Source organism: Corythoichthys intestinalis, chromosome 8, assembly GCF_030265065.1.
Source record: "Corythoichthys intestinalis isolate RoL2023-P3 chromosome 8, ASM3026506v1, whole genome shotgun sequence".
Classification (NCBI taxonomy): domain Eukaryota; kingdom Metazoa; phylum Chordata; class Actinopteri; order Syngnathiformes; family Syngnathidae; genus Corythoichthys; species Corythoichthys intestinalis.
The window spans coordinates 40,200,392-40,222,764 of record NC_080402.1 but is presented as its reverse complement, the minus strand read 5'-3'; the positions used below and the strand labels follow the sequence as shown (position 1 = coordinate 40,222,764).

The 22,373-nt window shown below is 37.2% G+C and overlaps 1 protein-coding gene across 1 annotated transcript in view; it reads right to left on the bottom strand.

Annotated features, from left to right (window-relative positions):
* The window catches only part of armh3 (armadillo like helical domain containing 3), a 34,590-nt gene that overhangs the window by 6,282 nt on the left and 5,935 nt on the right, over nucleotides 1–22,373 (bottom strand). The window contains exons 4-24 of the mRNA XM_057844357.1: nucleotides 21,511–21,657; nucleotides 21,275–21,382; nucleotides 21,092–21,184; nucleotides 20,932–21,006; nucleotides 20,580–20,666; nucleotides 19,979–20,035; nucleotides 18,189–18,232; nucleotides 17,782–17,842; nucleotides 17,651–17,697; nucleotides 16,447–16,522; nucleotides 14,309–14,402; nucleotides 12,975–13,076; nucleotides 12,816–12,874; nucleotides 12,645–12,710; nucleotides 11,883–11,952; nucleotides 11,619–11,679; nucleotides 11,447–11,535; nucleotides 5,309–5,391; nucleotides 4,711–4,837; nucleotides 2,389–2,464; nucleotides 1,189–1,267 (exon numbers count right to left, since the gene is read on the bottom strand). Coding sequence (XP_057700340.1) covers nucleotides 1,189–1,267; nucleotides 2,389–2,464; nucleotides 4,711–4,837; nucleotides 5,309–5,391; nucleotides 11,447–11,535; nucleotides 11,619–11,679; nucleotides 11,883–11,952; nucleotides 12,645–12,710; nucleotides 12,816–12,874; nucleotides 12,975–13,076; nucleotides 14,309–14,402; nucleotides 16,447–16,522; nucleotides 17,651–17,697; nucleotides 17,782–17,842; nucleotides 18,189–18,232; nucleotides 19,979–20,035; nucleotides 20,580–20,666; nucleotides 20,932–21,006; nucleotides 21,092–21,184; nucleotides 21,275–21,382; nucleotides 21,511–21,657 — 1,701 coding nt within the window. The remainder of the gene's footprint in view (nucleotides 1–1,188; nucleotides 1,268–2,388; nucleotides 2,465–4,710; nucleotides 4,838–5,308; nucleotides 5,392–11,446; nucleotides 11,536–11,618; nucleotides 11,680–11,882; nucleotides 11,953–12,644; nucleotides 12,711–12,815; nucleotides 12,875–12,974; nucleotides 13,077–14,308; nucleotides 14,403–16,446; nucleotides 16,523–17,650; nucleotides 17,698–17,781; nucleotides 17,843–18,188; nucleotides 18,233–19,978; nucleotides 20,036–20,579; nucleotides 20,667–20,931; nucleotides 21,007–21,091; nucleotides 21,185–21,274; nucleotides 21,383–21,510; nucleotides 21,658–22,373) is intronic.

Sequence of the window (22,373 nt, the reverse complement as noted above, 5' to 3'; positions counted from 1 at the left end):
CTGCAATACATGCTAGGAGGCATGTTGGACAACAACAGGGTTGGCAGCAGATAGCAGCAGAGGTTGAGGTTGACTGTCTCCCCAAGGGAGCAGTGATGGCCAACTGAAGCTTCTAGAAGCAATGAATTGTCATAAGACAATGACGGTTTTATGATTCCGCCGTCAAATATAGTGTTACCGGTTAATATCTTTTGGTGTAAATATCCCATAATACAGTGAGGACAGCTGCGGATTATAGTCCAGTGAGGCTTAGCTATGAACAAATGTTGTTTTTGTCTCAAATTTGGTGGGTGGCGGCTTATAGTGAGGTGCGCCTTATGGGGCGAAAATTACGGTATATCTAAATGGGGAAGAAAAGCAACATTAATTTTTTACACTGTGACGAACAATCTGTCAATCTGTCTTCCTCGTTATGGAGGTAGATTTGTGTCTTTATTATTCAATCAAAAAAAAAGTTGCTTCGATCAAATAAAAAGTTGCTTCAATCAAAATATATATTTTCAATCGAAGAAAACGTCACTTCAATAAAAAAAAATGTGTTTGAATGCAAAAATAAATTTGAAACTCAAAAAAATATATTTGAAAACTATTTCTTTGATAGAATTTTATTTTTTTGATTAAAGTCAAGTTTTTTTGATTGAAACACCATTTTTGATTGAAGTCATGTAATTTTGCGTTTGGACCACATTTTGGCTAGGACATTTGTGTCTTTATTATTCAATCAAAAAATAAATTGCTTCAAAAACGGGAACACAACAGTCCATATTTGGGCATATTGTGAAGGCTATGGGGAGGCACACTCAACAGACCAATATAACAATGAGGCTCTATGTTACAATGTTCTCATGCAAGCATAACAATAAGCATACAAAATACGATGTATAATGGTTGTGTTTTAAGCATGAATAAAATTCTCTCACATGTTAAAATCAATGCAGGAAACTATGACGAATTACAGTTGATGAATGAGACCAGTAATAGCAGAGTAGTCCTCATAAGTTTTATTTTCACATGGTATATATATTTTAAGGTTATCTTAAAAACGAATGAAAATGCACCAATTTGTGACCATTTCATTACTAACACAATATGGCTATTTTAGGTAAGCCATCTTAACCTTCCTAAATCTTCATTCAGTTTTCAAAAAGCTGTGTTAATTGATGTTTTAGTGTCAAGTTGTACTGTTACCTGCTCCTCTGAAAGTTGTGAGATGTGGTTCACAGCAGCATATGACTCAATCTTCGGGTTAAAATGGTTGATGATGGCCCTTAAAGAGAAAACATGTTATTGGATGTAACTGAACACCTCATTGACTATTCAGAGAAATTAACTTTACTGCTCCAGTCTGCTGCTAAAGCTTTTATAACACCATTTAGAAAGCAGGCTATGAGAATTTGCTCCCAAACAGCCACAAGACCATTAGGGCCACAAGGCCCTAATGGCTAGCTCACAGTCTGAGTCCAATTTATCTCGGAGGAGGGAGGGATGAGGTCAAGCCTCTGCAGATTGCTACAGAGTGGGTACAAGGCACATAAATGATTGAGCCGACCACAATGATATGCAATTATTTCCAAAGTTTTTAAGTACATTTAAAAACAAAATATATAAAGCTAAAAGCTATGTAACAGTTGATATGGTTCCCACCCTGAAACCAAGGAATTCCAAAAAGGCAATATTGTTCTGCGTGAGCATTCAACGTTATCGAATGAACAGACCAAATATAAATTGATGCCATAAGGACACACGTATGCTGCAATGCTGGTGCCGTATATCAAATAAATGATCGTGACAGCAACGCAGAGAATTCTTCTTGGTTTTTCTGGCTGTAAATGTCAGAAAGGGATGATAGGGGAGAAATCAAAGTTGTCTCATTTCCTAAATTCCCCATCGACAATCTGACTTCTTCATTCTTCCCTGACTTCATCTACCTATTCGTGCTCAATTATTCCTTGATGCTCACATACGCTGCCTTCCCTCTAACCTTTACAGCTGCCAATTTAAGCAGCTGAGGCACTTCTGGAGAGCGCTACTGACTAGGAAAAAAAAAGGCTCATGTGGGCACCAAAGGGACCTTAAAGCCAGGATAACCCCAGAGGATCATGGATGAGGAATTATTTAACCACTGGGAAAAGACAGCATGCGTGTGAATTGTACTGTAAAGCACTGGGGGGAGGTGGAAGAGGTTGAAGCAGGGATTAAGTAGGGATAGAGAAACAAAATTAAATACAAATAATTGATTCACTGCATTTGGACCTTCCTCCACTACAAGGGAATTCATTCAACACATTTCCCAATGCGATTCTTCTGTTTTGTGTACATATCTGTTGGTCAAGTGTGTGAGTGTGTGTGTGTGTGTGGGGGGGTGTATATGCGTGTGCGTGCAATTACCGAACATTAACAAGGGCATGTGTGACTTTACTCGCGGGCTCCTTCCACTGCCCAGTGTTTGTTGACACTCTTAGCACTGAAAAACAATGAGTGACATGTCAAAAAAAATTGTTTAAGACATGAATTTACAGTCATAATGAATTTACTGTTCTAGTGCCATTATATCATTTCTCACAGGTTTTTTTCCCAGCAAGTATTGATGCCAAACCTCTTGATTTTAATGTTTTTTTGTTTGTTTGTTTGTTTGTTTGTTTTTTTTTACAAGAGGAAGCTCGACTTTGACAAGAGGGCATTTATTCATAAGCATAACATTCGCGTTCTCGCTAGCATTAGCATTTAGCGTGGTAAGCGTCGTGTTAAACGCTTGGAAAACTTTTTGCATACAGTTTGTGGCGTTCAGGTGGGTACAATTAATTGAAAATAATGGACTATTTTCCTGTTCAGTATGCATTATCGTCACCAAGTGGGCTTTGTCCTTGTAGATGCTACAATAATACTGTAATTTGTTTTTATTACCAAAAATAGCCACTTGCCCTAAACTCTCCTTGAATGACGTGTGCACAAATCGTGTGTGATTTTTTTTTCTTTTCCATTTTCAAAATAACTAGAGCGAAGATAGAGGAAGGAAGAGATTCAAGCCTCACCTGCACATGGAAAAATATAACTCTATACAGTGTATCACAAATGTGAGTACACCCCTCGCATTTCTGCAGATATTTAGGTATATCTTTTCATTGGACAACACTGACAAAATGACACTTTGACACAATGAAAAGCAGTCTGTGTGCAGCTTATATAATAGAGTTAATTTATTCTCCCCTAAAAATAACTCAAATTATTGACATTAATATCTAAACCCCTGGCACCAAAAGTGAGTACACCACTTAGAAACTACGTAGTACGTACATCCCGAAATGTCCAAATTGAGTACTGCTTGTCATTTTCCCTCCAAAATGTCATGTGACTCGTTACAGGAGTGCTGTCAGCATTGCTGCAGAGATTGAAGAGGTGGGGGGTCAGCCTGTTAGTGCTCAGACCATTCGCCATACTCTACATCAAATTGGTGTGCGTGGCTTTCACCCCAAGAGGAAGCCTCTTCTGAAGACGGTACATAAGAAAGCCCGCAAACAGTTTGCTGAAAACATGTCAACAAAGCACATGGATTACTGGAACCATTTCCTATCGTCTGATGAGACAAAGATTAATTTGTTTGGTTCCGATGGTCTCATGCATGTGTGGCGGCGACCAGGAGAGGAGTACAAAGATAAGTGTGTACAGTAAAGCATGGTGGTGGGAATGACCCCCCCACCTGTTCAATGTCTGCAGCAATGCTGACAGCACTCCAGTAAAGAGTCACATGACATTTTGGAGGGAAAATGACAAGCAGTACTCAATTTGGACATTTAAGGATGTACGTAGTTTCTAAGGGGTGTACTCACTTTTGGTGTCAGGGGTTTAGATATTAATGTCTATAATTTGACTTATTTTGAGGGGAGAATAAATCAATTCTATTATATAAGCTGCATACAGACTACTTTTCATTGTGTCAAAGTGTCATTTTGTCAGTGTTGTCCCATGAAAAGATATACTTAAATATCTGCAGAAATGCAAGGGGTGCACTCACTTTTGTGACGCACTGCATATTAGGGGTGTGAAGGTACACACAGGTCACGATTCAGTACAACAGGAAAAAGGCTTTTTTTCTCACAGCGTTTGAAAGTTTGTATACCATTACACTCTTATATAGGTGACTTTTTTTTTTTAATATAAAAAGGGTGACCTATGTTTTTTTTTTGAAAATCAAAAAGAGTTCAATCAGTTACTATCAACATATTTGATGTGAAAGACGTTATAAATTGGATCATGTAATAATAATATGCAGAACATGAAAACGAGTAACTAATTAATCTTACGTCGAGGTAACAGTTACTAACTCAATTATTTTTAGAAGTAATTTGTAACTATAATTAATTACTTTCTTAAAGTAAAATTAACAACACTGCATGCACCGTCTTGAAATTCAATCCCTACAATTAATTTACAGTAAATTAATTACTTTAATCAGCTAGCCGGGTTTTAAATTGAAACATTTTAGGACTTTTTAAGGACATGCAGGAACTCTGCAGGAAGCAGAATACAATTAGTGTTTGCCTGCGAATGATTACAGCCTGCCCTCCCAGTCAAAATCGACTGGATGTCTAGTGCCGTCAATGGTAGCTCATGTGTTCAGTAAGAGGCCAATAGAGGGTTAAACTGTAAATATGAATCATTTAAAGACTTTTAGCAAGTTCACATAGGTTTATGAATGTTCTAAAAACTTACCCATACAGTAGAGGTTGTCAAATACTTGGTGCATTCGTACAATTTCATAGTAGAGCTCATCATAGCTGTTAGACGTGGGCAGAAATGTGTCACCATATGTGATGAACATGTTGAACAGGTTTACCACCTGAAAAGGGAAAACTGTTAGGCTGAACCTTATAATAGTAAAGAATGCTTAAATAAAACAGATTTATGCCACATTATATGATGCTTACACATCAATAACGGTGTCCTAAATTAACACAAAGTGTATCAGGAAAAATCCAAGCCTGGTGTTACAATGCAAGAAAATGTCACGTTCGATGCTTACAGCTTTGTCTTGCCATTATAACTCTTGCCTCTTCTAACACAAACAAACCAAACTCAACAGGATCTCTTTGTAGATGTGAAGGTTCATCCTCTGGCCTCCTACACTGAATGGGAAACTAGCAATTTGTCATTTAGGTTTGAAACATCTCCAATGAAAACAGTCTGGGAACTTTTATTAATCTAATCTAATCATTGAATTGTGTGCACTTACAATACGTCAAACAGAGGACACACCAGACATTTTTCTTTCCCGCCTTATATCGTTGAAACACTAGTGTGGGATTCTTACCAGTAGTGCCAGATGAAAGATGTTGTGCTTGGGCAGCAGCGTGGTTTCATTTGACAGTAGGAACTTCAGCAGGTTTATGAGCGCTATGGAGAGTGAGACACTCAATGAGAAAAAAATCTGGAATAATGACAGACATCTACAAACAAAAACAATTTGAAGCACCAAACTTTGCACAATGTACAGTGAATACCCCGATATCGTCACCCGTTGCAGGGTAAGCACAGTACATTACTAAGTACATGAGATCTATTGTGCTGCACTGAACTATACATATGTACATTTAAAAAAATAATTTCAAGCATCTCACCCTTTGTGGGGACGGTCCAAAATATAAGCCTTTCAATAAAAGAGGGTTTACGCTACTGTACATCATTATAAAGACAGTCTAGGATAGTAAGGCTGTTGATATCGCCTAAAACTAAAACCTCTTGGTGCAGTGGCAGAACTTTATTCCTTTATTCCTTTTCCCTCGGTCACTTATTTTCATGGTGCTGCAACAAATAATCGATTAACTCGAGTAATTTGATTAGAAAAAAGCTTCAAATTAAATGTTACTGCTTTGAGTATTCGTTTAATTAGAGTGGCGTTGCAATGGTTTATTTTGAAAGAGTTTGCATTTAGTTTTATTGATTTGGGTTGGATACTCTGCCCTCTAGTGGCAACAGTGAAGATGACAACTCATTTAACATGGCTGAATCCAGCTGCTCCCTGTTAAGGCCAACATTAGGCAAGTTTTTGTTTGAATGAATATGTTTTTTCTGCACTCGTAATTCAGTTTTTAGCCTTTTTTTGTGGGAATATCTGTTTGAACGATTTGTTAAGATAATTGTAAAAAAAAAAAAAAAAAAAAAAATTTTTTAAATAAATAAACCTTCGCATTTTATAGCATTTAAGCTAGCTGACTTTTGCTACGCAAGCTAGCCAGTTGTTGTCTTGTACTTAGTTCCTCATTTATTTATTTTTTTATAACTTTTGAGGCTAAGCTCAGGCATTTTATTTTTAAATGAAAGTGCAATTCTGCATAGTTTGAGGAAACACTAAAGAATTTTTGTGTTTGCATTTAAGGCTCTTTTGAAAGTGAAATCTTAGCAAACCTGTTTTGCATCTCCTAAATTTTTTTTCTGCAACACATGAAATGTTCCTAATTCGATTACTCGATTATTTGAACGAACTAGTTAATAGATTAATCAATTACTAAAATAATCGATAGTTGCAGCCCTAGTATTTATGAGCACATCAATCATGTCGGTCCTCTTCCATGCATACATTCCTTCTAGAAATTTGGTGGCCGCTGCAATGAACTAATAAACCATACATATATTATGTGGGAAGAAATTAACTAATTAAATAATATATTATTTTTTAAAGTCGGCCGCAATTGAGAATTTAAAAAAAAAAAAAAATGGAAATAATTCATAAAAACAATTATCGTATAGCCCGACTTGATAAGATAGAGAAACTTATGCAAACAACACGTTATTCATGACACTACTGTATAAGAGCAACTGCATCTATACTGAAATGAATGAATGAATGAATGAATGAAGGCCAAAATAGCAATGAAGCATTAAGAAATATACTTAAAAAAAACACTTCAAGATACAAGCATCTTCCGATTTAATTTCACTCAATCTTTACTGTTCTCTATTATTAGACGACGAGGAGTAGGGAAAGTGGCGCAATCCAGAGAATGAAACTGATTATTGGTCTGATTAGAGAGATATCAGTATTCTAATGAGACACCGTGCAATGGGACCATTAAAAAGTGGAAATGATCGTGAGTCGTGTTGACCAGACTGAAAGCAAGGCCACCACGATAGATTGTGCTTTCTTTAGAGACTCATTACCCAAACTCAATGATGCAATTTATTTCTAAATGCACACGGCAATGACTTCAGAGCGAAATTGCCTCTCGCTTGCAAAGAGTGTAAACTCTTGCACGTAGCTGCACAACAAATAAAAGCATGAAGAAATTTATAACACAAATTCTTCAAAAACAGTACAGTATTTTCCCAACACAGCTAAGCGGTGTGAAAAGAGAAAAGATGGCAAAATTGGGAGCCTGATTTTTTTTTCTTCTCTAGTTTAGTGTGTTTAAGTAGGAGTGGTTTTTTTTCTCCTTATAATCTAATGAATCTGTAACTCGGATGAAGATGAAATCCCACTAAAATTTGTTATTTGACAGCAGATTGAACATTCTTAAAAAGTTCCAGTTCGCCAAGTTTCATGAACCTTCGCTGATTGAACTCTACAACGTTGCCTTTTCAGTAGAAACCTTGCTAATACCGAAACCATCTCTAAAACGCTGCTTCTGTGTGTAACAGAGGTGAGCAAAAGTGCTGGATGATTACAAAAACCACACTTGCCCTGACAAAAAGGCGCTGGTAGCTTGGGCTTTTAGCCTTGTGGTTAACGCACTTAGCTCTCAACTGGTGATGGGGCATGTTAAAAGCTCAGCAGTGGGTAGACCACATAGGACACCATATTCACCCTGGTTTTACCTTAGGATATATCCAATTCCTTCTTTGTAACTTTTGTTGCTAATCGAAGGTGAATAAACAGCGAATATTTTAGCAAGACTACTAAATCCCAAGGAAACCAGTTAGCGTGGCAATGAATGCAATGCAAATGCATCTAGCTGGTTGGTAAGACCTTCTCTCTCTCTGATGATGGTTATTTGGGCACAATGAAGTCTTAATCGCAAACTCACACCTGGAACCCCCCCCCCCCACGAAACTAGCTAACAAAATGGCTAACAAATAAAACCTCTATGGCGACCAGTCACAACATTATATTGACTTGAACACAAAAACTACACTTAAAACTAGAGAATTATCAATTATTCTGCCTCTACAAATTATAATGATGTTGACCAGTGCTTAATTTGCAAATCATAAGGTGCCGGAAGGCAAAGTCCATAAGATAGCGCAGTGATGACGAGACAGACACAGGTCCTGGAATATAATCAGAAATGGTGCTGGAACAACATTCAAATGCCCACTTGCCATGCTGTGGGACTTATAAGCCTCAATTTCATATAATAATAATAATATTTGTATTTCTAGAGCGCTTTTCAAGCCACACAAAGACGCTTCACAAAAGAGATGGAATCATAGTACCAGCAAAACAATCATAAAAAAATTAAAAGCATAACATCCATGGTATGAATGTTATGACAATGATTTAGAATTATTTAGGCTATACTCTGCACAGCACGGGCAATTGTCCACATAAGCACAGGTGGGACTTACAGTCAGCAATTAGTTTCTCAACAGGTCTAACTTGTAAAACATTGGCACGGTGGCCTATTTAGCTTCCCATATTTAGTTTAAAGATGCACCGATACCGATACTAGTATCGGTATCGGTGCAAAGACAAAGCCTTGATAGCAATGATTTCACATCAAATTATGTAGCTCTTTGGGGGAAAAAAGAAAAAAAAAATTATATATATATACAATCGGGGTGGTATCGGTATCGGCCGATACTGCACAGCCAGGTATCGGTATCGGGGCCAAAAAATGGTATCGGTGCAACACTAATTTAGTTGTCCAAAACATCCCTTGTTGTCATTGTTGCTTTTCAGACTGGTTTGTCTGTCTTTTAGGCATGTTGAAATACCGCTTGATCCTAAAGTTTTTTCCAATTTATGTCAGGGGCTGATTTGTTGGTGCAGCTTTTGAGCCTATCAACAAATCTCTGACTCTTTCAAATGACGTAACATTTCATCAACATAAACAACATTGTTACTAGCATCTCCAAGGGGCCGCTGTCCTGTTTCAGTGTGACCGGCATTGACAATTTGGCGTAGAAGGAGAAGTGGGTGAGCATATAGGGGAGAGTAAGGTAGCGCGGTGTTGACTTTTACTATGGTTCGGAGTTGAAAGCACTGCTAACCAAAAGTGGAGATTTGAAACAACATGCAATTCTTGTGATATGTTCTGTAAATTAATCTATGACAGGGTCCCCCCAGGATTGATAAATCTAAATTCAAGACTTTTAAGACCTTTTTTAATGCCATTTCAACTGAAAATTAATACTTTTCTCACACCCATTATTTAGATAATATTGAATTATATTAAAAAAATAAAGCACTGAACATCAAATTTAACCTCGATTACTAAGTGTGTTTGACAAAAGAATGCACATTTATTGAAGATACAAATAAAACACATTTAAATATAAGGTCTTTCAGAATTTTTTTCCCAGGATAAAATGGATTTTACACTATTATTGTAAAGCAACTTCAGAAATTACATTTGCAATACAACAGGTTTCCCTTTTAAGAGGACCTAATTAATGTGGTAGGTAGGTGATTGTCAAGTTGTCCGCCTTAACTGTAAAATGCTTGCAATTGGCAGTGAAAGTTTAAAAAACAGCCACTAAATGGCAGTAGTTTACCATTAATTACCACAAAATAAAAAAGCTACACATGATCATTTCCCTTGATAATCGTTTTTTTCTAATCAAATTACAAGAAGTATACAAAACACATGTTAATCCTTTGTTAGCTATTGAAGACATTTCTTTTAATCAGATAGAGAAAATCCATTCTCTTATTTAATCAAGAAAAACATTTAACTATACCAGGAGGTGTTCTACTATCACCTACATTATAATTTGCCTATCACCATGCCATGTTATTCAGATCAACGTTACCCCGCACTCGTTCCAATAATAGACAGTGTCAACCGTGTTGTGTATCTATCTGAGAGTGATGGTGAATCTACGACTCCGGTTTATCCATGCACCTGCCAATACCCCATTGAACATGGCTAACTCTTTGAGTTAAAACTGCGAAATTCACATTCATTCGAAAGGCAAACCGTGCAGAAATACATTATTGCATCTAATACATTTTAATTGAAGAAACTGGCAACTTACTTTGAAATGTTAAGCAAGTCCAATGCCTTCGCATGACCCATAAACTGCGACCCAAAGTATCTGGATGCGACTTGGTCGCCGATCCAATACCTCACATGCTGGTCCAACTGTTTGGACTTGGTTGTCTTGTTGAGGCTTTCGTCGAACATAAAAACTAAGGCATCTGAGCAGTTCCTTGCATTTGCACACAGTACTGTGCGATTGCCTGCTGTTGTGATGTTTATGCTAATGATGCTAACGGCGCGCACGCACGAGGTGCAGTGCATCGTAAAAATTCTACGCGTCATCTTCGTTATGGATTAAAAAAAAAAAAAAAAAAAAAAACTTCGTCACGGATATAATTTAGGTTGCACTGAGATGTTCTTGAAAATTAAAACCACGGTGAAAAAATTCCAGACTTACGACAGCTAATTTAATACTTTTAATACCTTCAATAATGGAAAACTAAATTCAATGCTTTGATAACCCGCGGGTACTCTGTATGAATCTTATTATTTTATCCCCGCGACCCGACCCCAGAGCAAGCGGAAGATGATGGATGGATGGACATTTTTTAAAAACGTTTTTATATTGTAGCATCACCAGGGCTGTCGTCGGCACGGTAATTTATGCGTCAACGCGGGGTTCCTATTGGTGCGCCAGCGCGACGCTCCGATTGGCGGACTGCATAGCCATCCACCAGTGACTTGTTGTTTGTTTTGCATTAGGGTGGCGGAAAGAATAAAATGAGGGGGTAAAAAGCATCAAGGTTCCTGTGTTATTTTCGCTGCCAAGCTTTTACAACTTAAAGCGACTGTTTTCTGTTCAGACCAAATCCCGAATGAAAAGTTTGGGCAACCATGACTTAGAGTGGTGGTTTCCAGTGTTATATGATGTGTGCTCCATTCAGTGAAGTGCAGTGATTCGTGGCGTTAATTATTGTAGAGGACATTAACGTAGCAAGTGATGACGATGTGATTATCGCCTTACATTCTCCCCTACGTCGCTCGGTATAATATTTACAAACATAAGGTCAAGGAACAGAGTAATTCAGTCCCAGAACACGTGGAGTCCAAAATCAAGAGATACCGGAACGTGTTCCAGCCCAAATTAACCCCCGATGTTGACCTTTTTACACTATCAGAGTATTGTGTCAAACACAACTGAACATTATCATATTTGCGAAACATTTAAAATAGCTCTTGTGTGGTCACAGTTACAGTGGGTGGTAAATGTTTGGTGGAAATTGATTTTTCTTTGCAGCCAAGGTGCATACCTGACCATAGCTCCCTCCAGGTGTAGTGTAACCTGATTCTGCACTTCTTCTGGTAACATAGAAGTTTGTGAATTATCTGAACACAGCGCCTGATCAGGACATAAAAACAATACAAATGTGATGGCTATGTATGCAATTTTAAGTGAGCTGATCAGACAACGTGTTTACTCACAAGTACAAATCCATTGGGAAATCCTTCATCATGTGTGTGACAACAAATTCTACCATCAGATCTATGGAAAGTTAAACAGTTTTGAAGTTAAATCTTAAAATGTATATATCACTTGCAAAATGCAAAATAACACACAGTTTAAGTGAAAATGTCATTTTATTCCCAAGTAACCACACATATTAGCATATAATAATAGAAAGAAATCAAACCAAGTTGCAAACATGAGGCAAATGTGACAACCTATTTAAAACATGTTTTTGTTACCTAGAACTGCACAGACCAGTGGTAGACAAGGGATGTTCTTCTCCACGCCTTTCTTTCTGTGCCTCATAGGCTGCAAAAAATACATGACAGAACAGACAAAGATGTATAGCTCCTTAATTGATCATATGATGGTTTATAAAAACAGTTCACGGTCCATGCAACACAACAACTCAGGGTGTGTACTGTACTACCTACGTGACAACTGAGAACAAAATCATAAATCATACAGCGATTACATAACACCTGTGCTTCATTCAGAACAGAATAAAATGACTGTTTCAGAAATTATGACTATCATTACTAGAGATCGACCGATATGTGTTTCTCAGGACGGACACCGATTATGAGCAGTTAGAGGGGCCGATAACCGATTTTTGGAGCAGATATTCATTTGCAGTAAAAGTGTAAAAATTGGTGTAAAAAATGAATCATGCAACTGGGCTTCATTGAAATGCCTAAAAAGCATGTCTATTGAATCACACAAATAGAAAATAACAGCATCAGAATTGCCTGAATTTCCTAGCCTCAGAAACATCTCAAAGTTGCAAAATAATTCATCAGGCTGCATTAGTCAAAATAACCCAGTTTTAAATTGATTTTTAATTTCAGCCTGTCAGTTTTTAAAAAAAAAAAAAAAAAAAAAAAAAAAAAAAAGGCCGATACGATATACGTCAAATTTCCACATATCGGTGCCGATAATCAGTCTATCTTGAATCAAACAGTCAGACACAGTTCATCAGTCAACATCTCCATCAAACTCACCATTTTGTGTAGACTGACTCTGAAGTTCATATTGTCATCATGCAGGAAGGCATCAGCATATTGGTCCTGTTACACACGGACAAACGCATATGCATGGTCAACACAATTTAGAACTAGGGCACAAGTGATGAGAGACAGGATGTCAAATTACTGTATGCACGCTGCTCCTACCTCAGCTATACATGTGAGAATGATGAGGCACAGTCTGGCGCTGTTGAGTCGATGCTCATCTTAAAACACGGAAGAGTCAGGGCATGTATATTTGTAACAGAAGCATAGATGAAAGTAAGACAGAAGCCAAAGGTAGAATAGGAAAAGTATTCTTCTTACCTTTAGTATCCTGCATTACAATAGAGGCATATTTGAGGAAGGTAATGAGAAGATTGCTTGTCTGAAGATTGGGATCCAGTGGGAGCTCGGGGTTGTTCATCACTACGCAAAGCAGGACCAATTTAAACTTTAGACAATTTTGGATACACTAAAGGTTTATGTCATTTTTAGAAAGCGATTGAATTACTTTAAATCTGACCAACCATTCACCACAAGTCATCTCAAATAAGTCAATTCCTTCATAACCTAATCAAGGAATCCCTGAGCTTTTACTTGCAAAAGTGAGAGCAGCTAATTACAGTCGTAGTAATACACATTCAAGTAAATAACGATAAGAAAAATGTTCAATTTATTGTCATCTCGACAAGAGTCTTTGCTCGCAACCACTTGTTTCATGAATGATAAAGCGCCCCCTTTCTCCTTATCACTCAAATGCAGATTTGTTTCCATCTTCCTCCGATCACTGCAGGCCCACAGGACAGGACCAATTCCAACTGTCGGTACACATTCCATCACAGGGCGTTTTAGTTCGCTTGTATATGCCTGATTGCAGACACACGTGATATCAGGTTGGAACGCACACTGCATGTGACAGGTTCAGTTTAAAAGAAGAGTTAATATTTAATAAAGAAATGGCTCTTATGGGCGAAGCAGTCATGGGCAGGCTAGCCTGAGATAGAAACATGCACCAATAAAAGTAACAGCGTATATGCGCCCCCAAAGAACACCTTGTAGAAGCACGTAACACAAAGTGATTTGGTTCAATGAGAAACGGAAGTACTAAGGGTTGTTACACCCGTCTTGACAGGGCCATTACCTTAACCAACTCCATTTCATAAAACAAACTAGTAAATATTTGAAAAGGCTGTTGCTGTAGTGCCTACGTGTCTTCTACAGTTTTTGGTCAAGGGAAAATAAAGTCACAATGTTTGGTATGGTACTTATGAAAAATGCAGGTTGCAACAGAGTCAAGCTAAAACTAAGAAAGAGGGAGAGACTCTTCATAATAAAAAGCTTTCAAAATGTGTTGTTCTGTTTCACGGCCCCTTCGGGTACTTCCGAATTGTTTAAAGGGTAAGTTGCGGTTTGAAGCTTTAGTAAAGAGTGGAGGCTCCAGTAGAGCCTGTGGGATACTTAATATTGAAAAGTGCCTTTGCTGGGGGGCATTGGAGGGGAAACTACTTTTTCATTCTGGAAACTCTAAAGGTTTTAGGGCATTAGAACTAATCAAACATGCTATTCCTTCTGGTAAGTCTCACTAGGCAAAAACAGCTTTACGTCTGAAAGCACATCTCCAGCAAAAAAAAAAAAAAAAAAAAAAGAAAATGACATACTGTCAAGAGAAGGTGGCGTTGTGCCAAGGGGCGTTGTTGGTGTGGTCGGAGTTTGGTTGGCTGGCGTTGCTGCAATGTCTATCTCAGGATGGCTCTGTGTAAAGACCAAAAACATAGAAGATGAGAATGTCACTCAGTAAGCAACAGTCTCATGTTTCTATCAATCGGCAGAAACACTAGTGCAGTTACATATGAATCTTAGGACATGAAGCTATCGGTGAGCCGACACTGAAGGGAATAGTATCTTTTCTTGTATTTACTGTTTGACTTTTGTATTACTCTAACACACCCAATATTAACAGAGATTTATATTATAGTTTAAGAAGAACGAGCATATTTGATAATATGAATAGTTGGACTTGAAATTATTAGTATTTTCAGCGCCAAGACAATGGGCAGAAAAGGGCAGAACGGATAAAGGACGCCTTCTGACCACGGAAGCCCAACGCGCGCGTCATGCAGCTGACTGAGCAAGATTGACACCGACAAGCAGGTGATAGGCAAGACATCTACAAGCCCAAGTCTGCACCACCAAATCCAGCAATCAGCTTTTCTGGAAAGTCCAGAACAAATGGCGGGACATCTTGTCTTGCTACAAGGAACATCTGATAAGGAGGAACCCGCAACAGAGAAGTGAACACTCATGTGGTGCTGAGGACAGCAAAATCCTTAACTCCCCTTGCCCTGACAACAGTCCAATCCACAATAGACAATAATCCTAAACAACGCTCAAACACACCCTTCTTCCGGATCACAGCCCGCCTCACCAGAGCCTTTGATGGACTGAATGTTTAACTAATCGTGGTCATTTTTCTCAGGAATCTTTGGTTGACTTGCGAAATGGCGACCCTGGATCCAGTTTGCCTCCTCGCCTGGGCCTCTCTGTGCTGTATGATTGTTGCTGAAAAATTGTCAACTTGTGTTTCGAAGCCTTTTTCCAGCTTTTAAAATGGAGTCAGTACAAGGGGTTAAAACTAAGGTGAACGCGCAGAGTTTGGCGTTTTGGCCAGGTTGTAGGATTCCGCTGGCCCGCGTCGTTGGAATTGCGCCAACTGCAGTAAACACTATTACATGTAAAATAAACTAGGGCTGTCCCAAACGACTAATTTTGTCCCGATTAGTCAGCCGACTATTTTTACGATTAGTCGACTAATCTAATAATTAAAAAAAAAATTTTTTTAAAAAATTTGTTTTTGTTTACTAATTTAGCAATGAAATTTTTGTTGACGCTTATCAATTCACAAAAAACATATTGGAACACTTAAATTATTTATTAAAGTACAAATAAACACATAAATAATAATAAATCACAAATAAACAATTAGTTCAAATGCTGATAGAATTTACTAATGTAGCATCCCTGATTGAAAAGGTGGTCTCTTAAACTGATGGTTTACAACTTTTATTCCATCCTTGATGTAATCACACCATAAGAGCTATGGTGCACACAAATAAAACAACACAATTAGAAATTAACAAAAACTTTTCACCTTTTTCCTTTTAAACCTTATTTATATATCAATGAATTGCCTTTACCTTAATTTATTACCTTATCATTGACAATCTCTCCCTTGAGTGCAATCACTGTATATACTTATGACCTTTTAACCTTATATAATTTTCTATACCATAAAATAAACCATAACATGAAATAAACCTTTCAGTTAGCATTAAGGACAATACTAATAGCACTTATGGGCCCATTGTCAATGAAACATTATTATTCAGTAAGGCGACAGCACCCTCTGGTGTACAAAAAAAGAAGAAAAAAAAAGAAAAAATTACAAACGGTGACGGCGCTTGAGGTGTTTATTCACGGCCGACGTGCAGCCAAGCTTGGCATTGAACAGACAGACAGAAGAGTGTACCCTCCGTTGTTTCTTTGAAATAAGTCAATGTTTTGGACACTCTGGTGCGCTTTTTTTGGGTTTGTGTCGCTTTCCTTGCTTGCATACAGAGTATCCGACATTCTGAACTTTCCACGCATGTATTTTTTTTGTTTAACCCTTCATTAACCGTCGACGGGATGTTGTGCTCGTCGACGGATTTACGTCATCGATGACGTCGACTATGTCGACTAGTCGGGACAGCTCTAAAATAAACCAAAAAAGAGGTTTAAAAAAAGGTTTAAATGTTACCTGTGCTAATACAGTAATGAAGTTGCGGTTAAGGTGAACGGCCTCGTACAGTGCAAGCAAAATTGCTTCATTGGTCCTGCAGATGAAATGGAAATTTAAAGTCACAGCCAGTAGATTCATTCAGGGAAGAAAAATTGTCCAAAAAAAGCACAAAGGTTCCAAAAGTTTAAGACAAACGAAGCGAAATCTGGTATATTAAAATAATTCAAGTCTGAATCAGCAACATTTTGAATCCACCATTTGAAGTCCTTGTTAAGTATTGTTTGTATTAAGCTTCATGTGTGTAGCTGCATTGGAGGCAGAAATGGACATTTGCTTTTAAGGCAACAACAGTTAATTGATTAGAATCGATTAATAAATTATTTGCCAACGAATTTGATAATCGTTTTTTGCCGGCAGCTATGAGCAGTTCCATTTGGTTCTTTTTGTGTGTAATGTGAGGCTGTGCGCGCGTGCCATTGATTAGAGCAAGAAAGAGAGAGAGTCACTGCTAAGTCTACTACACTCAGTTTGGGTTACTGAATAAATAACTCTACAAAGTGTCTATAGAGTTAGATTGGCTTTTGTGTTGTTAGATCTAGTGTTCTTACATCAGAGATGAGTAAATGAAGCCAATTGTATTGTTTGGATTTTGTTTTCACGAGACGTTACTACTTAGCACAGAGCGCTAAGCTAGTTAGCAATTATGCTAATCAGTGTCTTAAGTGTCTTGTGTTTTGGAGAAGCATATTAGCACTTGAGAGTTATTGTTAGATATTAAAGTTGTATTTTTATAAAGAAACCACACACATAAACCGACTCATATAACAGCTTACAGTCTCCTTTTTAATGGTTTATTCTCAGAACATTTATTAAAAACTTTCATGTACTTAAAACAGTACAGTTGTAGACTACTGTTAAGTCAGGAAGCTGTAATAAAATATTTTTTAAGGAAGTAGTTATTAATTTTGTCTTCATTGTTACAACATGTCTAAAACAACTTTGTTAAATTGCGAAGGTAATTGAAAAAAAAGTGACATTTATCCAATTAATCGATGAATTATTTAATTAATCGATTATAAAAAATAATTGTTAGTTGCAGCCGTATTTGCTTTCATTATATAATCAAGGAGAGCGGGAAAATGATGTGAGCGATAAATCTATGCAACATAAAAGAAAAATGTTACAATAGTTTAATGCTAAAAACAGTTTGCTTGGAACTTACTGAACAGAAAGCTTTTCATCTGCATCTGCTATAAACATGCTCCCCACCTGTGGATGGGTATTTAAGAAAAATGCATTTACAACTTTAGAGAACAACAAATCTGGCCAGCATTATAAGAAGGAAATACTTACCATACTAGTGAGGGTGGAGAAGAACCCTCCTTGGTGTTCTTCCTCTTTGTCTTTGTACTGCCTGAAAAGAGAATGATGAGGACCAATTAAAAGCAAGAATGTCGTAATGAAGTGAATGATTGGTAGAGTGCGACAAATATGAAGTAATTTAGTGTGTACTTTTGTAGTGGACGCACCCACTGACTAACGACAGCCTTTCAAATAATAAACTTGCTGCACACAAAACATCATTTCTAACTGTCAAAGGACAGCAGGATATACAGAAAATAACTTTTTTGCTATTTTTTTCCACCAGATGAATAAAAATAGAAATTTTATTCAAAAAAAACACAAAAACCTGTAGTGTAAATAGGCTCATCAGTGTATTTTTTTTTTTTTTTAAATACATGGAAAGGAGAACATCATACCTGTTGTATTCTGTTAAAGCATGGTGGACAACAAGGCCCATTCCCTTAAAAATAAATACAAAAACAAAAACAGAAATCCGCTTTATTTTGTATTTTTTGGTTAATGGGACGACATACTATACATTATACAACATTCTGTAAAAGTCTGAAGCAACGATTTTATATTACAAAATACGTAGAAATAAAATGTCACCCAGTGTAAAAGAGCAAACTAAATCCAAAAATGAAAGAAAACCAGGGGGGCAGCCCGTTTGTGTTAATCTGTTCATGTCCGGTTCTCAGTACACCGAGGATGATTTATAGAATGATAATCAGAAAAAATACTTGAGAGCAGACATGTTGATAACCCTGAAACACACTGTCAGCAATAAAATGAATTTACATTACGGTATATATATTTCTATATTTAACTAGTATTTACATTAGGGGTGTGACAAAATATCGAAATGGTGATACATCATGATACTTTGTATCTCAAAAGGTTATCGATATGCTCCTGCCAAGAATCGAGATATCGTTTTAAAAAGGTGTCACTGTCTAAAAAAATAAATAAAAAGGAACCAACAAGTTGCTACCAAAATCTTCCACCATAATAGTGTCTCAGTTAACTCAAAGGCTGCACTGACGTTGCACTGCGCCCAATCCATTCAGACTGGGAACGTACGTTCATTCGAAACCAGAGCATTCACAGTCATTTTGTCTGATTTTCAGGGCATTTACAGGTCATTTCCTGTTGCGTTTGAGTCACTGCCTATTCATTTGGGTCATTCCCAGGTCACTTCCTGTTCTGTAACTCAAAATAAACAGGAAGTGACCCATAAAATACCCCAAGTTCAAGAGGAAGTAACTGAAAATCAACAGATAAATGACCTTAAATAGCCCAAAATTACCTCATTGCCTGACATTGGCTGCCAACGGCCATAGACGTTCAATCCATTTGAAGTGGGAGGGATGGCAGCGAAATGGATTGGACGTCTACTAGTGATAAACACATTCCAATTGACAGCAGAAGCTTGTTTTTCTGTTTATTAGTTGTTTGTAGAATATCCTAGAATGATTTCCTGACCAATGTATCGCCATATCGTCAGATCATCGTTATCGTGAGCTTTGTATCGGAAATCGTATCATACTGTGAGGTACCAAGAGGTTCCCACACCTAATTTACATTGTAAATTTTCTCTGAAGATATGAAAATTACGAATGAACATGTGGAATTATGTACTTGGCAAAAAAAAGTAAAATAACTGAAAACAGATTTTATATTCTACTTTCTTCAAAGTATCTACCCTTGGGTCTTTAAGTTCCTAATTTTTTAAATTGGGCTTAATCTTCAAGTTAGCGGGGGTTTAATTGTTCGGTGGAGCTAATTTTAACAAATTCAATGCAGTTTGTCGGTTATTTGTTAGTTTCAGAGGTCCAGAGTGGCTAAGCTAGTGCGAGTAAAGGGTGGCCGAAATCAACTCCATCAACTAATAATTAAACCCCTGCTACCTCGAAGATTAGGCCTTGTGTGAAAAATTCTGATCTTCCCCTTTAAATTCAATTATCGGAAAGTCAATTACATGCAATGACATTTTTCTGTTATCATACTTATGTTGAGGCAGCAAAGGTTGAAAAATTGGTAAAAAGTAACCGATACTTTTAAAGTAAATTAGTTACTTTGATAATAAAGTAATCAGAAAAGTAACTAGATTACTTTGAGGCGTAATCAGTAATTAAATTACTTTTTAAAGTAATCCGTAACAACACTGGTGAAAAACTAACTCATCACTGTGCAAAATAATACTTACATCCAGTGTTGGCTCATCATCAACGATGGAGAGTTTCACAATATATGGATTTACAGACTGAGAATGACAGAAAAAAGGCATGAATATAGAAGTATATTTTCATTAACACTTTTGTAAAATACACTAACAAGTAGGGATGTCCCGATGCTGATTTTTGACTTCCGATTCGATTTATTTCAAGACATGTTTTGCACATACCAATTATTTTTAGACGAGTAAAAAATCCTTTTTTTGTATTAAACAGAGCTCTGTTGGTACCTCCTCAAGAACATTACACAATGCTCTGTTACGACCATTGTTTTAAAGAGCAGCAGTCTTTCAACAGAGGCAATTTTCAAGTGATTTGATTTACAGCAGCCGAAAAGAATGACAGAACTAAAAACACGTGATTACTGGATCAGATCTGATTTCGTGACCAAATTCAATACTCCAAAAGTAGCCATACCGGGTGCCAATACCAATACATGCATCGGATCAGGACATCCGTACAAACAAGTGCACTGAAAAATACAAAAGCTGGCCAGATCCAACAATGGTATTATATTTTTGTATTGTACGGTATTTCTAATATTGGTGCATCAAGTTAAGTCCAATTACAAACCTCATATTTCCTGTAGTTGACCAGAAGGGCGAGAAGAACAACAGCATCATAACCATGCTGCCCTCTACTGGAACCATCCGAAAGAATCTGTGGAGGAGAAACACTGATGACAATGTATAACCAATCACATATTATATCGACGTATCAGTTTATATCTCTACCATAAATGAGAATAGTATACTTCAGAAATTATAGTAAATTCATTTCAGTTCATGCAATTAAATAATTTTTAATGTACATTGTATCCAAGTCTTTCCTTTCATAAAAGAAATGATGGCACAAATCTGATATTTTCACTCACGCCCCACCTAACTCCATCCACTTCCATCCCTTTAGACCACTACGTCATTACCTGTAGTATGGCTTCAAAGATGCTGTTGATCATCACATATTCCAAGATTGTGTTCTGGCTAATATTATCTGTTACCTATAAACACACACGATATAATCAGGTTCAAACTTGTTCATGACTAATAGCAATTGGACTCTTGTACATCGTTGTGATTTCTTACCGTCACAAGACAAAGCAGAAGTTTAAGACAAAGACTCTTAAGACTCTCTGAGCCATCACCACAAAGGAGGCTATCCAGTCTTTCCATTAAGTCCTTCAGTAAAAAAATTTGGATTGACTCTTTTCACATGTTTTTCATGTACACGAATTGCATTTCCCCCCCTCACATTATATCAATACATACCTTCATTCTTTGCTCAGCCTTGTCAAAGCCCACAAGCATATTAATGATGTCAAAGCCAGATGCAGACTTGTTCTTTTGATGAACTCCTCTGAAAAGCGCACATAATGTCTGGGAGACCAACAAGGGCGAGAGAGAGAGAGAGAGAGAGAGAGAGAGAGAGAGAGAGAGAAAAGGGGTGGCACAAACTGAGAACTTGGTTCCAGGTCAAACATGCAGTGTCCCAAAAATGTAGTCACCTGCAAAGCATTGACAACTTTGATCTGATGCTCCTCTCCAAGAGCCTGAACGCTGTGATGAAAGAGTGTGTTGATGTTGTCTTGTATCCGTTGTACCTCTTCGCCATCTACAGTCTCCAACTTCGACTCCAGGTACTCCAGGTTTACCTAGAAAATGAGGGTGGTCTTTTAGAAATGCATTAAAAATTTTGAGAAAGGGCGAGACAGGCAAAGGACAATAGGGTTGATTAAAACACAAAGCAAATACAATATAAAATTTAGAGAGACAGACCATTCAAGTTCATCAACTGCAACTTATCTATTGACCACTTCAGCTTGAAAACTTAGTTCAGTCAGCATTTTGTATTAACATGTTTTATTAAATGTACCTACATACTATGTTATTACTCGACAACTATAATTAGAGTTGGCATATCCCTTCTAATGTTAAGAAAACCATTGCAATTTGGTATTTTCTAATGGACAAAAACTGATCTCAATTTTGGATTGCGCATCCAAAATTTGGTTAAAAACAACTGACAGACCTAACACAACAAAAACTATGGTCCCCGGTGTAATCAGTATATCACTGTATAAATGATTATTATTTTAATCCCTATCTGAATGTTTCCAACATTGAGCATCATTATCTTTGTGGGGAGAAAAAGTTTCCTGCCACTCTTGAATTACCGTATTGGCCCGATTATAAGACGGGCCTGATTATAAGACGACCCCCTCTTTTCCCAGACTAAAGTTTGAAAAAAGACTTTTTGAACTCCAAATTAATTTTTATACAGAAAATAATTACAGTACATCCGAATCAAATGATTATACCAATATATTTGAGAGAAAAAGCATGTTATTTTGCCTCATTCAAATCTTAA